The sequence below is a fragment of the Corella eumyota genome, chromosome 1 (genome assembly GCF_963082875.1).
Source record: "Corella eumyota chromosome 1, kaCorEumy4.1, whole genome shotgun sequence".
NCBI lineage: Eukaryota > Metazoa > Chordata > Ascidiacea > Phlebobranchia > Corellidae > Corella > Corella eumyota.
In genome coordinates, this window is record NC_137490.1 from 6,062,395 (window position 1) to 6,080,390 (window position 17,996).

The following is a 17,996-nucleotide window of genomic DNA, read 5'->3' on the forward strand; positions in this document are numbered from 1 at the left end:
GCCTTTTATTATCCATTGATCCGCTAAAAGACGATAAACAAACAAAATGAGTCAACTACATTGAAAACTTGTGTATTATTCAGTTATTACCAATCTTTTAATGTTAAGACAACATAAGCAGCTAAGTACAAGTACAAAATAACTTGATCGGCCAAAACCTTTCCCTAGAAACTAGTTTTAAAACCTTTGTTACATAATACATCTATTTACAAAGAAACAACTCAGCAAACTGTATTACTCGTATTACGAAATAAGAACTCTTTGCCAACCTAGCACAACGAACTCGTGACAAGTAGTCATGTGACTAACTGACAGGCTCATTGACGTCATAGCGCGTCACCACGAAACTGACCTAAGGTTATTTGTGTTGTGATCAAGAGCGCTAACATACGGATGCTAAAAATTTTGTCTTGTGATTTTTTTAACAAATGAATCTTAATATCACTATAATTAATTCCTATCTATATAACGTTAATTTAAAAGTAAAAATAAAACAAAAGGCACTTTTAAAATTCGTTTTATTTGCTACTTAAAATTATTTCTACATTTTCCCTTATAAATAGTTTAAAACTATAACCCAACATTTAAACAGTACAAATATTTCATTGCATACAGGAGTTAATTAAAAATAACAGCGGAAAGTGATAACGTATATATATTTATGTTTACTACAAAACAAATTAATATATTTCATAGAGATGTATTATAAATTTGTGTAACAAAATGTAAGTTATACACTAAACAATAAATCCTACCTTTTTACAAAGGTACAAAGACATTTGCATTAATGCTTAAAACAGACAAGCAAATAAAATAACCACAGTTGATTTAGTAGTAATTACAAAATTATTCCTGAAAAATTATAACAGTAATTTTTTCAAAATAATAACACTAATAATATTGTCATGACAAAAAGGAATATTAATTATATGAACAATGTGATGCAAGTTGAAATAGTTGTAATACTGAAATGAAAGAAAAATGTTTTTTAATGAAATAGTTATATACAAAATACTAATACTCAGCAAACTTAAAATAATTGCAAGAAATACTAGTGGCAAATTAAGACATGCACTATATAAATTTAACAATTAAGGCAACATAAGAAAATTAGAAAAATTTAAGTAAAACTTAATACAATTTACTAAACAAAAATTTCAGAAAAATTGGTACATTTTAAAAAAATGCTGATTTGCCTTTTTCGGTTGTATTTTAAAAGGCTTAATATTTTTATTATTAAAAAAACACAAAAAACACAGAAACCCCAAAAACTTGTTTCAAATTCAAGGACAAAAAAAAAGACATTTGAATTTTGTAGAATTTTCGAGTATTTTATTTTATTTAAAAAATGTGTAAAAATTAAAGCACAAGAAGTAAATTCTGATAAAAAAATTATATTTATTGCATTGAATTGTTAGGCAGAAAAATATAGCACTAAATAAGTTGCCTAATACTTGTATTACACATGTTTTATAACAAATTTGTAATATTGATGTTCTATGTATTAAAATAAATAATGCTTTCAGCATAACTTAATTAATGTGTGTATCTAAATAAGCTAACTGAGAGTTTAAAAACAAAAAATTAGGCAATTTTTAATTTTTGAATGATGACATTTTTTATGGAGCCAAAAGAAATATTCTGTAAAGGCCATTCATATTCATTTGGAACCTTGCCAGGAACATTACATTCAAAATATGACATCATCGGAAACCAGAACTACAAGAGAAACAAAAACGTTTATTGAATAACCAATAATATTCAATAGATTAAACTTAAAATATGCTTGTGCTACAAACTATATATTATTACTTATTTTATTAAGTGTTTAAAATAAATATGATTTAAATATGCCTAATATTAAAGTATACTGAAATAAGATCATTCTTAATGTCAATTTACTTAAATAATACATGAAAAGGCAAAAATTGTAAAAAAAACATAATTCACCTTGATCATTTTATTTTGCCAAAAAGATCTTGTATTTGCAAGAACATGATAATAAAGAAAAATTCTTGAAGTTATATAAAAGGCAATCAATCTTTAAAATATAAATTTTTGTTAACTTTTAATTTGAAAAAAAACGCAAACAAATAAAAACCCAAATTGATAATCAAATTATTACATTGCTGTTATTTATTATGATTATCAACACATCTAATATCTATAAACAGTGTTAGTCAGCACTTGTTGACAATGTTGAAAAATAATAACAAGATCATAGCATGATATTTACTAAATTTAGTAATTTCCTTCAACATATACACAAGAGGAAATACTTAGTCAAGGCATTTTATATAATTCGCCATTTTACAAAACATTATCTTGAAAAAAGAGTTTTTTTTGTTTGCACATACATGCAATTTATGGCATTAGTATATTGCTTACAGTTTAAAATGAAAAACAAATCATACTGTTATTTATTTTAAATAATACGACAATAAAACTATTTAATTATACAATTTAAATGTAACTACAGACAGAGGCTTATTTGTTCTGGCATTAGTTATAAAACTTACACGTCGATTGAATAATGTTCATGAGCAGCCAATATAAAGAAAACGCCGAAAAGATTGAGGACCCATGACATAGTGTGTATCCCATAAAGCCATGGTGGTGTGTCTTAAATAAACAAAACATAAATTATTTAAAAAATCAGAAACCATAAAATTAATTATTAAACCCTTTATTACCAAATTTGGTAAACTTTAGTGAAATTAAGTAAAATATCTGTCAAAAAATCTTAGTTATTCTCAAAATATTTAATGATTTAAAATTTTAACCTACATTCTGTAATGAGGTGATTAAAAAGAGTCAAGTAAGCAGTGTGCCCACTGAACATGTAATCTCCACAGGTTTGTAAACCTGTTAAAGTCATTCCAAACCCAGTCACTATTTCAGTTGCTCTGGTGATTCGTTGCCATGGCGAATTAAATTGAGCTAAAAAATAAATAGAGGTTTTATGCTACGTCTTTGATTTTATTTATTATAAATAAATTTTTTTGTATGTGATTAGAAAATTTTTTTGATAAACCTAACTAATGAAAACAACTTTTAAGTAAACACTGTAAGTGACTTTCTATCGGCAATAAAAAAGTGTTAACAGATTAAATGTAAACACAACAACATTTACATAACTGTTATACTAATACATTTTTAAGTGAAAATTTACCTTGACAATTTAAATGTGAGCCTGGAACAGATAAAGAAGTGACAAACATAGTGACTGATCGCAGCAGAAAGATTGTACTAGCAATACTGAAAAATCTCCGCATTACAATTGCCCTGAACAAAAACTTTGTTACTTAAATTAAAGAAATTTCTGAATTTAATGGTATAGCTAAAATAAGGCTATATAGAAATAAAAATCATATAAAATAATAAAAACCTACACAACGTTAAACCATTGATGTAAATAAAATATAGGGGACTTTACGACCAAATAATAAAATATTTAATTTTATTTAAAGGTTAAACCTTTCGGTACTCATATTACTTTAGTAATTTTTATGTCAAAAAAGCAAGCATAAACAATTTTTTTTACCTATGCTTGTGAAAAAACAGAATTGTTACAAACATAAACATAAGAACCAGACCACAACATTCAGTCATCTTAAATGCATAAGGAATAAGAGGAATGTTATCAAGAAATATATCAGGAAGGGGTGGATGTTTTTGTTTGTCAGGAACTCTTTCATGGACAATAACCATTGTGTAAGCTGTGATCCAAGACACTATTACCGCATACAAAAAACTAACCTTAAAAAGAAAATTAATTGTTAAAAATTTACATCGGGCCTAAAATAAACCATGCTGGAATAATAACATTTTACTTTAAAAAAATTATATTAAAATTCTTGTCAATGTTTGAAAAAATCACATAAATTTTTTTTTTTATTAAAATTTTTATAAAACAAGAAAATTTTAATTTTTTTTTAAAAGTTTAAAAATAGATTACAGCAAGTTTTTTGTATTCTGGTTTAAAAACGACAAATTCTTTTCTTTTTATTCCATTTCCACCTCCATTCAAACTACCATGACTTGTATTAGAATCCGTACTAAACTCATCAAGTGAGATATTATTGCTTAAAATTGTTCCTGATCTTGTAAATTCACGAGTGACGTATCTTGGAGAGTGGTCAAACAAGGAATTGTTGTTTTCATTATAATCTAAATCATTTTGGCCTTTCATTAAATTGATATAAAATAAAACATATCTAGGCTATTGTATATCTTACACTTGTTAGACTGGTCCAAATTTTTATTACCATACTGCATAGATTTTAGTAAATATCACATATCCTTTTTAATTAATTTACGTCTTTGAAATTGGGACTATACAAGTAGTTACTTAAAATTTCTGTAATTCAAACATATGACATGGATAAGTTGATTAATCTAGGCATTTTTAATAAAATGTAAATTTTATTTTACTACCTGCAACTTGTCTTTGTTCAATCGCATGTTTTTGTTGAATGGTTCTTAGACACTTGCCGAGTTTTTTAATATCAGACAATCTTTTTAATTGCAAAGGTGGCTCCTTTAAATCCTTAAAAAGTTAAATAAAAACATTTTATTTATTCTATACAATACTGTAGATATAAAATTGAATTTCTGACAATAAGTAATGAACCAATGCCATAATAACTAATACCTAATGCTTTTGTAAGTCAAAACACTTGCTACGCTACATGAAGCCCCAGGTTCGAACCACACTGCTCTTACACCGTAGCGCCCTTAAGTAAGGCACTATAAACGATATAAACTCCTGCTAAACCAGTACTTAATCAGCATCTTGATTATTGGGCAATTATAATTAATAATAACCCAAACTGTCAAAAGGAACTCAGGACTGGGTCAAGGTAACAGTTGTTACTATATGATCAGGTTGTGGGGGTATCAGTTGTTACTTTATGACCTTCCCACATCAAGAATAAAAATATATATAAAAATGGGATGTTTTGTACCAATAAAAATTTTTACATAAAACAATATCGAATTACCCGTTCAGTTAATGCAAGTAAAACTTCTCCATCTACTTCATGTTCATCGCATAATTCCATTGACAAATTTTCAAACCCTTCTGTAACCAGCCATTGCTTTACTTCCACACAACTCCACTCTGATATTTTCATATTTATTTAATTTTTATTTATCTAAACATAAATTGAGTTCTTTTCCTAAATGTTGTATATACACTTTTGAGCCCTTAAGTTAAAATAACAAAATACACAGTTTACTTTAAATTGATTTTTACTTTAAATGTATATATAATACATAGTATTAATATAATACATACTAACCAAATGTTTTTATTTAGCCTTTTTTAATAGACTGTTTAACATATTATAAACATACTTCTGAACAGCAAGCACTAAGCAGCGATCACATTACATCAAGTGATTACTGGCAGACTGGCAAACTGCTGATTAATAATTTTAATGTAACCTGACTAATCGTTTATTGCAGAATATTTATTCATAACTAACAACAAAAAAACTTTAGTAATTAAACCCTTATAAAATGACCTTCCTACTGCTTGATATGTATCAAAAATCCTTCAAAACAAAGACTAAACGCAAAAATGTTTGTGTTCTTGATTTTACTTCAAGTCAGCTGAGCAAAGTCCTTTATGACGTAATAACATGTGCCTACATACGTAAACAAATAAGTCATCGTAAAGCGAAAGAAAATTAATCACCTGTAACTGCGTCGTTAGCCAATTTAGGGATAAATTGATTATTTTTCTATGTGTACCAGATAAGAAATAAACTAAAATTGTTTAAAATTACGGTGAAATTAAAATATTTTCTAGCATCCAGTCGTAGTGTTGCCCCCATTTTAAGCTGTAGGGGTTATGGAATGAAAGTATTAAATTAAAAACTCATATGTTATCATGTTGCTGCATAGCCTAAAGCCAGGCAGAAGCAGTTAAGTGAAATCACCAGGTCACTATCTATAAACTATGTAAGTTAATTTAGCTTGGGTCGAAACAGAGAATCAAAAAAGTTTCCTATAAGTTTATTTAGAGTATGCTGTCTTTCATTTTTAATAACAAACCTTAAAAAGGAATTTTTTTTATTTTTCATCATTGAAATATTTGTAATTAGAATTAGACCCTAAAGTGGGTTAACAAAATTCAAATATCTCTTTAGACATGTAATTAAGATGATGCTTATTAGTGAGAAACAAAATGTATTTGAAGGCACACATTACAAAGGGCATATTTACAATTAGGGAGAAAGTTGGTGCAGATACAATTAAAGTGTAACAAGCACGCATTTAAAAGTATTGTAACCATGCAATTATTAACATGATTAGGCATAAAATTTTAATACAGAACTTTTAAAACTCTTCCATTTTACATCTTGGCAGTGGTCAGTAAGCAATCGTGAAAAATAATAAAAAAATATTTTTAATTTTTTTTTTAGTATTAATATAATACATACTAACCAAACATATTTGATTAGCCTTTTTTTTAATGGACTGTTTAAAATATTTGTTAGTGATTCAACAGATATACACACAAAACATAAATATATACAAAGGAACATATCAATTGTTATTTAACGGAAATAAATATAATTAATGAAACTTCTAAAAGTTTAATGTCATAATTTGAATAAACTGGAAAATGTAAAATTTTCTGTAAAGAAAAAAAAACAAATTTTGGCCTTCTATAGAATATGCAAATCAAATTTATCATTAATATAGACAAATGTAATAATCCCAGAATTTTAAATAACTTTAATACAAAATGTGGTAAAAAAATTAAAGAAAAAAATACATATACAAAAGTTCATAAGCTGAAATATTGCTTGATAGGTTATTTCATTCTAAATTTTAGGAAACTAAATATATATACACAATTAATAATGGCAACATTTACACAAATAGTCTTACTTTTTATGCTACAAAATCCACAAAGGCAAAATAATAGAGATAAAGTTAAAAATAATAAAAAATTGCTTAGTATCACTTGAATAGACCTGTTCTATAACATATTAATGTTCAACTACAATAGCTTAATGTATTATGGGAATATATGAACAATGAGCTTATATAAAATGATATGAAATAAAAGTTTAAAAAAATGAAATATGTTAAAATAAAATTGGTAAAAACCTAATGCCATAATAATTAGTGCAAATATTCTTAAAAAAAACACGCAAATAAAACCAAATATTTAAAAAAGTCTTAAAGTTATATCAAATTTGGTAAAATTAATATTATCCACAATTAAAAATAAAAGTTAAACAATGTAAATATGAATTAAATTTGGTTAATTTATAAGGTTAACTTAATGTTAGTTATTTTTTTTTAGAAAATATATAACATTTAAAGCTATTTTTATTGAGGTTTTAAATTTATTAATTGCAAGGACCCTTTAAAACAATTTTTTTTTAATTTCATGGAACTTTCACGGTAACTTTACCAAAAACCCTTTTCTCCCTTTCAACCAATATATTTTTTAGCTGCAATAGATGGTATACAAAAAAGTATAAAAAATTACAAAAATTTCCTAAGTTTTTTTCCATTACACAAATCCTCAAGACATGCTCGAACATGGGATATGTGGCGCCCCCATTTGTTGGAGAACTTTGTCAAGCCACTGAAGGGGGCCGTTGAGATGCATTTCAACCCAGCATGGGGTTGAGGTGACATGTTGACGGCGATATTCGGCACCCCAGCCCTTCACGAAACTCATACGGATCGTACACATTCTAGTTAGTTGGTATACAGCCTCAAAACCTTGGTTGACAGATTGGGATAGTAGAGCAGCAAATTCCTGAAAAATAATCATTTAAATTTATCAATTTTCCTTTTACTTCAAAAACAAAATTTATTTTTAATTTATGTAATTTAAGATTTTTTACATGAAAAATAAAAATTTAATAATATTTTTTTTAAGGCTCAAAAAAATCTGATTTTGAAGTAGTTCAGAATCAAATTTTTTTTACAATAAGAATAATTTTACAACCATTTGTAACACTGTACTGAATACTTAAAAAATTAAATTAATAATATACATTTTTTATTAAAACTTGGTTTCTAACCTGATTATTGAAAATTTTAAGATGGCAGCCTGGAGGTATTTTAACAACTGTGGCAGGGTGCCATCCGTACCTTCTGTTACAATTTGGACTCTGTACAAATATGGCACTGTCACTCAGACACTCAGCAAATACCTCACCAGCAATGTAATACAATCTCACACCTAAAAATAAGGTAAGTTTCGCCACTTTATTATTTTTACTAAGTTTAAAATTATTTAAGAGTATTATAAACTTTATAGGCCTACCGCAAATATTATGAATTTTTTTTAAATAAGTTAAAATTAGGTTAGGTGAAGTGGCTATTTTGAAGCAAAACTCCAACTCCCTTAGGTAAGAAAAATACTTAAAAATTAAATTTAATTCAGTTAGTAATGACCCTTGACATTGTAATGCATTCCTAACCTTAACATAACCTTTTAAAACATTCCAGAAATAATTGGTTTACGAATATTTTGAGATTGGTGCAATAAAAAACCAATGTTATAAAAAAATAATCTAGCGTATTTAAAAAAAATGCAATTTAAAAGTTCAATAAAGAAATCTTTTTAACAAAATGGTATTGCAAATTTCCAAATTATTTTCCTAATATGCTACATACAAGGAACTAAACAGTATTTTACCTTTTCCTACATGTCTTCTTGTTATTTCAACATGTTGGGTTCTGTTAATATTCGAGAGTAAACCGAGACAAAACCTTTCAGCATTCGAGGGATCAGTAAATCCATCCACGGTGAGGGATTGTTGTGTAGCATGGAATGTCTCCCCTAAAACATTTTTTAATCAATTTTAAAAATTATTTTGTTTTTTAAAAGTCTTATTAAATTAAGAGGTTATTATTGCCTATTAAATAGCAATAAAAAGATGCCAAAGTGCATTACCTATTCTTTGGTTAAGTTCATAATAGGAGATAGAACACCAAAAGGGAGGTTCTTGATAAGCGACTGATTGCATATCTTCCGATCCACTTCCAGTTGTGCTACTTTGTTGGCTTGTTCCATCTAAAATTAAGAGAATATTTTAAATCCCTTTTAACGAAAAATGTTTATTTTTTTATAGACTTGACCATACGTTTTCTTCTACTAACTCATAAAAACGTTTGTTTACTATTACTTTACAAATAACATGGATCTTAAATAAACTCAATTGCACTTTAGAGTCGTGTCATCACAATTTAATTTCATAATAATTTGAACTTTAAATTGACATGTGTTTATTGAGGTCTTACAGATAATTAAAAGTTATTAGAAAATGAACATCTTTCGTATTTACCAGTGAACATTCCTGAGGGTCCGGGACTTGATAAATTTGAACCCGACTCACTGAACTCACTGTCTTCACTCATGTACCCCGGTGGAGGACTTTCCGGAATTGTAAAATTTCCTGATGGTTGCATACCTAAAATAGGAGTTAAATTTTATTAAAATTATTGAAACATTTTGGAATAAATTTAATATTTTTTATAAATATATACACACATTGGGAAATCAAAATTTCAATTAGTACATAACTGAGATAAAAGAAAAATTATTTTACATAAAATGTATAGCCTATACAATTTTTAACAATCAAGCAGTTTTTATTTTTTTTAAGTTTGATTGCATAGGCTCCATCAATCTTAATTAACTAAATTTCAAATATTCGTTTAATTTTTTTTAAAGTGGGTTTAAAAATTCTGATTAATCATAAAATAAATAAGTAGTTGCCATTAATATTAAATTAAGTAATGCATAAATCAAACAGCCACATCCTATTATAATTAGGGCCATTAAGTTACTAATTTTTCAAATAACAACAAAACTTTAAAGTAATTACCAACCTTCTACAAAATAGCAGTAATAATAACAAAAATTTAGTAATATTTTTTAAAATGATTTTTCTTTAGAAAATTAAATACAAAAAATTGGATAACTTACTGGGTTCATAGGTCGCATTTTCTGGTACAATTGACCAATCATCAAGAATTGGTAGCTCTGTTGGTAATGGTTCCGTTTGTCTGGGAACCAATATTGGTGGTAAAGCTGGTGTTTCAACTCTGGTGTAATGGTACGGGTTTACACAAACCTTGAATAGTAAAAATGTATATAATGTTAAAAATTTTAAAAATATTCATTGTATGTATATAATATTTACTGTATGTAAAGATACTAAACTGCAATTTAAGAACAGAGCAAAAGACTTATTTTTTATTTTAAAAATAAATACAAGCTTTGTAAGTTTAATAGTGCAATAAAAACAAAGGTTTTAATTGATAGAATTCATAGTAAATTGACTTTTGTTTCCTGTTAAACTCTTTTAAGTTACAAATCACTACCGGTGATTGCTATTTTTACAAAAAAAATTTTACTAATGTCGATTCTGAAAACATGTCAAATTTTTTATGTGATTGGCGTTAAGAAAAGGACATCAAGCTTAATGACCCTAATAAAAAGTGTAATTATTACTTTAAATAGCTAATAACTGCTAATAAAATTTAAAACATAGTTTTTTTCAAGTTGTAATTATATTCATGCTATTATTTACTAAGTTTAATATTCTAGTTTAACAAAATCGAATATATACAAAAAAAATATGTAGTCTGCCAATTTAAAGGTATATATAAACAAATGACTTTTACAATGGATTAATCATATTAAATTAAATTTGTGGGAAAAACATGCTATTAATAAACTAAAAAATATGAGTCCAATAGTCTACTTTTAAAAATAACTTCGGTTTACATGAACAACGTAATTTGTAAAATTCCATGATAAAATTCATTCACAATAAACAGAAAGCGGTTTCAATTAAAAACTGATTTTTCTATGAATGGCCTAATTAGCAAAATCACATGCATTAATAGAGGTTGTATCAACTATATTAAGAATAAAACTGACTATTTTAATTATATTTTTAAATGTTAAGCACATTTTAACTACTAAATAATCAGAGTTTCTTAGAAATGGTTTAGATAAAATATTTACCCATGCAACTAAAAGAAAATATAAATCAATTGCTGAAAAAATGTTGTAAGAGAAATATTACCTCATCGCGCTTAAGTTGAAATGCATATTCACATTTTTCCACAGGTCTTAATTCGTGGTGATTTCTAAGATCAGGCCATCTCCATAAGCGACAATATAAAACATGAGGTAATGACTTCTTATGGGATACCTGTAAATATTTATAAAAAATATGTTTTGTAATAATGTCATTATTGAAAAAATTGCAGGCCTAATAAAACAGCCTTAATTTTTTTGGGGGGGGTTTATCTTACTAAATTTTACTACTAATTAAAATCCACAACATTTAAAGTTTAATATTTTATAGAATAATAAATAGGATAGGCTATATAGTTTACCTGCAATCTTCCATCTAGAGACCGAGGTATTTTCACACATTTTGTGTCAATAGATTGCTTAGTAACAGCCTTTTTCAAATCATCAAGCCCTCCACTTTTTTTTAACTTTTTCACCAGACTTTTAATTGCTTTTTCCGCAAATTTTTCGTCCTATAAATTGATTAACAATGTGGTTAGTTAAATCTTTACCATAGTATTTATAACATATAAAAAATACACATAATATATATATTCAACTTTACTGGACTTTTAATACAATAAAATTTTAAATGTTATTTAAGGATAGTACCAAAAAGCTTAAAAATAATAATTTTATAATACAAGATCAATAAAAAACAATAACAGTGTACTCAATAATTATTAAGCTTTTAATTAGAATTATAAGTTTAAAACCCCAAACTAGAAATATTAATTCGAAAAAAAAATATAAGTTTTAATACAAAGAAAATTTTAATGGAGAATATGTAACTTTAACAATTTAGCAAGTTTACTAGTCTTAACAAAAAAGACAAACCACCTTGGATAATATTTTTGTACATTTCTGTTGTTGAGTTACTAAATGCAAATAATATGCTTAACTATCAGACTAAAATAAAAACATACAAAAACATTCACCTGAGCTGACATTTCCCCTCTTTTCCATCCAAGTAATTCCTTAACAACCGGAGGTGTAAACTGCAACATTATTTCTATTTTTGTATCACTTCATTAAAATAACCTTTGTAAGCTAGAACATGAAAAAAAATTTCAACCGAAGTTTTTATAAAAAATACAAACAAACAGACAAATAAAAACTAAAAGCAGGTGGAATTTTAAGTCAATTTCCTACTGTTTACCCTATGTCTGTAGTTTTTATTTATGCAAACTAACCCCAACCCACTTTCCTAATCTTTGCATAGCAGTATTTTTTTTTTGACTTCCTTGATTTTCTACGAACAGAAAATAAAAAAGTGTTTTCCGCGAAAAAGTTCGTCTAGTGACGTCACGAATGAATAAATAATCACATCGATGAGTCATCGAAATAATAAAAACAAAATATACACCCACGCCAATAGTAAATAGCACGCGATCAACATTGGTTCCCAACGCAAAAACCTAAACAAAAAGTTTTACTTGCCTAGGAAAATCATTTATTAAATAATAAAAAAATTCTAAAAGGTTATCCTCAATCGAATCAAACATCGTTCGCCAACTCTGCTTGATGGCACGTTTTTTTAAGTTACGTTAATAAAATTGCATTTGTCTACATTTGCAAACAAAAATACCCATTTATAGTAATTGACTGCCCAAAATTAAAATTTTACGTTAGCATAGTAATATGTGTCGTATTCAATTATAACTCATTGCATGCATATTGTGGTTAAACCTATTAAAAAAATGTGACTAATTAACAGTCTGGAAGTCGACGTGTGTGTTTAAGAATTAAAATGTATTAACTTACCGTTCTGTAAATATAAGGTTTAAACTAAACATATTATAATATTCAAGTTTTGACAAAATTTTCTTCAGAAGAACAAAGTAAAAAAAAAATTTAAATTTAAACTTTCAACTAACACCAAAGTTTTTTATTTAACAATTTTTTGTAAGGTCTGTTCTTTCACGCGTTAACAACATGGTATCATAGAAAATATTGTGGCAAACTAGTTTATTACATTACAGATTTTGTTTATCCAAATTAAAATTATCTTCATTAAACCTGAATTGCAATTTTTCAATGACTGCATGTGAGCTATAAGTTTAATTCAAAGTCACACTAAAAATACTAAAAATTCCTTCTTACAAAAAATACTCTTCATGCCTTTAGAGTGTTTATGCAGAAATTTAGGAGAAGTTAAAGTTAAAATTATGTTATCTTAATGGTCGATAAGAATTTTATATTAATAAATGAAGAGAACCTCATATTTTAAATGGGTGTAAAACAATAACCTCAATAAAATAATCAACTCGTAACAATTTCAAAATTTAAAAGAACAACATTTTTGGATATGCGGAAAATTGACGGAGCAAAATAATACGTATTTAAATAAAACGGAAACAAATGAAAGGAAAAAGGCAATACAACTAGCTATTACCGCTTTCAACAGCTTTCCCCCGCAACTATTACCACTCATAAAAAAGTTCAGACAGCCAATATATCAAGTTTATTATTAAGTTGGGGCAAGTTAGATGTAGTTAAGGTTAATAGCGAAAAAATCCTTAAAAAACTATACAAAATGTATTCCTAAATAATTTAAGTGTATGCGTAAAATAAACTCGATGGTAGTAAGTTAGCAAAAAAATAATCGGTTTCTGTTTAGAAGGTGTGTACCTATTGTATTTATTAATTCATGCATAACGTTTGGTTGACAATTTATTTCTTAATAATTACAAAAAGGTTTAAACTAAACCAACCGATCGTCATACTTGTGTTTGAATATGTTTGTAAATCCCTAACTACGTTTTGTATTATTAGGCCTTGTTGTAGCTTAGCATATTGCCAATTTTTTCCCACTCCATTGAAATATAAATTTATCCTCGAATCTTTAAATAGTGCTTGTTTATTTAATGGTTGTACTTATGTAAATAAAAAAACAATTACTAAAAACCGAGCTGGCATATTTTTAAAAAAAAATCGCTGGAAGTACAATGAGTTATTGTGAATTCATTTTTTATTTTTCAAATGGACCTTTCGATTCACTTGATGCCACGATACCGGAGGTGTATTCTGAAGAGGTGGTCCGAGTTATTGAAGGTTTTAAAGATCAAGTTTACAACTTAGAGTTGCACAAGTCTTATTCTTGTAATGGTGGGCATCAGTTTTTGACTAAACCAACAACGAAGATACAAACATTTATGGGACTAAGCCACTTCCGATTATCTGGCAACCCATTTTGTTGGTCCATAAATTCGTCACATTGCATTATGTACTTTACAAATAAAATGAAAGAGATTGGATGGAAATGGATTCATCCAACATTTGCGCGAAAACCGATAGAGGAGAGATATGTTACACTGTATTTTGAAAAATAATTACCTAATAAATAATATTATTTATTGTAACCCAACGTTTAATTCAAAATGTAAAACTCCTCTGTAATTAAATGACTTTATAATTTTTTACATTATAACAATCGCAATCCTATACAGTTATTAGAATATTTGTTAAATTAAAGTAAATCATTAACAAAAAATCTCTAGATGATTGATATTTTAATTATTATGTAGTGTTTGCATATTACACAAACAACAGTTCATAGAACAGTTACATTTCGTAGGGAGGCTTTGTAATAATTTTATTTTAATGAAGATTTATTTTAGTTTAATTTGTTTTTTTTACTTAAACAAATCTAAGCATAGCGTTAGAATTCCTTATAGTAAGCGCATACGCGAGTTTGTTTGATTAAGCTAAACAATGTTTTTTGAATGAACAGCAAACAAAAGAGTTAAATAAACTATAAGTATGACATAAAACAAAAAAAAAGTTAAATGAATCGTGGGCAGTAACTTAAACTGTCTGACTGCCAGTCGCTCGGTTGTTTAAATAAAAATAAAAAATCGCCAAATACTTTATTAATTTGTTAACAAAACACGTAAATATTCGTAAGTCTAAACAGTTTTACCTATTTTTGTTTAAAAAAAATAGTATACAACATCGTGCAATTTGATTGTGATGTCATAATCTACTAGAGTGACGACATAACCTGTTTTTTTGGAAAACTAAGATTGCAGACTAACTACAACACCAATATTAATAAATTTTTGAATATAATCTACCATCAACACATTTGTCAATATTAACCCAAGTTGTACGAACCAGGTCCCCACTGTTCAAATTTCAACATGAAACAAATTTTTGCTACGCGATGTATTATGTCAAGTTAAACTACATATAAAAAATGAAATTCGTGCAAAAATAAAGATTTAGCCTACCCTCTTAAACATACATACAACTTAGAACAAGTCTTCAATAACCTTTTTTTAAATTCCTTAGCGTTAATTATACACTGCATTGTTGACAAAGAGAGCATACATTAAAAAAAAATTATATTGATGTTGAATTAGGTTTGGTTAGTATACGTTATGCAAATACAAATAGTAATTTTCTAAACTGGCATATAGCAACAGGCATATTGCATTAAAAAGATAGACTTAAGTAAAATGGTTTATTGTGAATTGTCGCTAAGCCATACGGCTCCCACAGTTTCTTCAGTTGTGGTCAACATACCAGATATGTATTCTGAAGAAATAATTCAAGTTATGGAAGTTTTCAAAGATCAACTTAAAGACCCAGCAAATCATAAGTCCTGTAATCATTCGCCTTTTAATGGGAATACCTGGCAGTATAACAAATACGGAATATTAACTTACAGGTTAAGTGGTTTAAATTGCAATCAAACGAGTTTGTCACTATGCATGGTATACTTCACAAGTCAAATGAAAGGAAACGGTTGGAAATGGATAAACCCGTCTTTTTCAAGAGAACAGTATCGTTCTTCAGTTGAACTTTATTTTGAAAAATAATTGGTTGTTAAATCAAATTAGTTTCGTTTATTAATAAGTTTAATTGCTTAAATAAAAAAGATCCTTACAATTAATAATACATTGTCATGGTTAAAATATTTGACTGTATTAAATTTTTTTTTTTAAATAAAATTAATCATTAACAATTTTTAGCCTAATTTTTATATTTAAAACGTAGTGTTTGCACCTTACACATACCAGAGTTTACCATACAGGCCGATAGGGCAATTTTGTATGGCGAAGTACTAAGCGCTACCGATAACTAAGCCAGCATTTAAAACATCGATTTTGCTCATAAAACAATATGCCAAAAAATGTGTGTGTTGGTTTTTTAAAGCCTGGGAATTTATATATTTAAATTAAAAAGGAAGATGACAAATATTGTGAACGCCTGTTAGCAGATAATCAGATATAACATAAAAACCATATTTACCCTTATTTTGGTGGGAAAACTTGTAAATATCTCTAAGAACTAAAATAAAATTTTGTCGTATGGTATAACTAAATAATTCCTTTTTTTTATTGTGAAGTACGCGCAAGATCAAATTGATTCAAAAATGTTTATTTCGTAACACAAATAAAAATAATTCAGCTAAAATAAATTATTTAAATTTCAGTTCATATTTTTAAAGTTGCATACTTTGAAAAAATTCAAAAAAATAAAACATTATATTGACAATATTTTTGCCTTTTTTTCTTTAAAAGTTATCCTCAAACAGTATAAAAAAATTGATTCCCGCCTTCATTATAACAGTCACACGTACGCAAATAAAAAATTTTATATTTAAAACAGGCGGCAGCAGTTATATTAGAACAAAAACAGATGCAGACAAAATGTCTTATTGTGAAATATCGCTGTCTTTTTTATCTAAATTTTTGAAAGAACTTACTGTCAAGACACCAAAAAGTATTCTGAAGAGGTTAACCAAGTTATTAAAGGTTTTACAGATAAAAAAAAAATCCAGAATTCGAAAAGTTTTGTCGCTGTCAAGTTGACCATATGTATTCTTATCAAAAAGTGGACAAGCCAACACTTAAAGGAATAAGTCATTACCAATTAAAAAGAAATCCCAATAGCGTTTCGTGTGATAAAATTGATTCGTCAATATACATTCTATACTTTACAAATCAAATGAGAGAAATAGGATGGAAATGGATTCACCCAAAATTTGGTCGGAATCCGAGGGATGAGATTGTTACACTTCATTTTGAAAAATATTAGCTTAATAGTAACCCAACGTTTGATTTATTTAAAAATGTAAACTATTGTATCAATTGAATGACTTAAGAATTTGTAAATTGTAACAATTTAATGATGTACAGTTATTACAATGCTTGTTAAATTAAAGTAAGTCATTAACAAAAATATCGGTTGTCTTGAATTACATTTCTTACGCAGTGTTTGCCTATTACACAAGCTAAAGAATATAGAACAGTTACATTTTGTCGTGTTTTTAAAACAAACCAATTTGATTATTTATTCCATTTGTTTCCATATTTAAAAAAAATGCTTTCAAATTATATCCGTAAAAAAATCATTTTTATGAAATCTGGTCTAAAAATTCCGTTTCCATTCATTTTTTTCTTTCATTTGTTTCCTTTTAGTATTTATTTTCTTTGTATTTTTTTCAGTTTCATTTGTTTCCGTTAAATTTTTTTTTTTAATTTATTCCGCGCCCCTGGTGTCCCTTTAGAAATTTTATTTACCATCGATTTAAAATTTCTCAATATTGTGCTGTTAAATTTGGAATCGTTACTTTGATATTGTTAAAGGGAAAGTAGGCGCTTAAATAAAAGTCACCAGTTACGCTAATTTTATGCATATCGCAATAAAACGATAAAATGGCGTATTGTTTTTTAACATTGGATTCTGACTTTGAATCTAATGAAACTTTACTTACTACTAAGATACCTGTACGACAAACGGGGTATTCTACAGAAGTATATGAAATTATTGAAGGTTTTAAGAACGAATTGAACGATGAAGACTTACACAAATCTTGTGCACATTCGATTTTTACTACAACAACAAACAGTTATTTACGAATGGGAATAAACATATACGAAACTTATGTATTCTCCTTGAAAAGGTGTAAACTATT

At 27.2% G+C, this 17,996-nt stretch overlaps 2 protein-coding genes across 2 annotated transcripts; both read right to left on the bottom strand.

The window, feature by feature from the left end:
- Nucleotides 1–500: 500 nt before the first annotated feature.
- On the bottom strand, nucleotides 501–5,517 carry LOC145764263 (sphingomyelin synthase-related protein 1-like). Its single transcript, XM_082575885.1, has 9 exons — nucleotides 5,004–5,517; nucleotides 4,438–4,549; nucleotides 3,959–4,170; nucleotides 3,545–3,759; nucleotides 3,173–3,285; nucleotides 2,788–2,940; nucleotides 2,520–2,622; nucleotides 1,951–2,041; nucleotides 501–1,719 (listed from the first exon to the last, which is right to left on the bottom strand). Exons 1-9 carry the CDS (start codon nucleotides 5,133–5,135, stop codon nucleotides 1,585–1,587), a joined length of 1,266 nt encoding a protein of 421 aa, XP_082432011.1. The 5' UTR covers nucleotides 5,136–5,517; the 3' UTR covers nucleotides 501–1,584.
- Nucleotides 5,518–6,155: 638 nt separating this feature from the next.
- Nucleotides 6,156–12,124, bottom strand: LOC145763739 (SMAD family member 3-like). Its single transcript, XM_082575251.1, has 9 exons — nucleotides 12,010–12,124; nucleotides 11,395–11,544; nucleotides 11,079–11,207; nucleotides 9,971–10,118; nucleotides 9,327–9,452; nucleotides 8,936–9,055; nucleotides 8,678–8,821; nucleotides 8,058–8,218; nucleotides 6,156–7,789 (listed from the first exon to the last, which is right to left on the bottom strand). The coding sequence occupies exons 1-9, from the start codon at nucleotides 12,076–12,078 to the stop codon at nucleotides 7,550–7,552; spliced, it is 1,287 nt and encodes a 428-aa protein (XP_082431377.1). The 5' UTR covers nucleotides 12,079–12,124; the 3' UTR covers nucleotides 6,156–7,549.
- Between the last annotated feature and the right edge of the window lie 5,872 nt (nucleotides 12,125–17,996).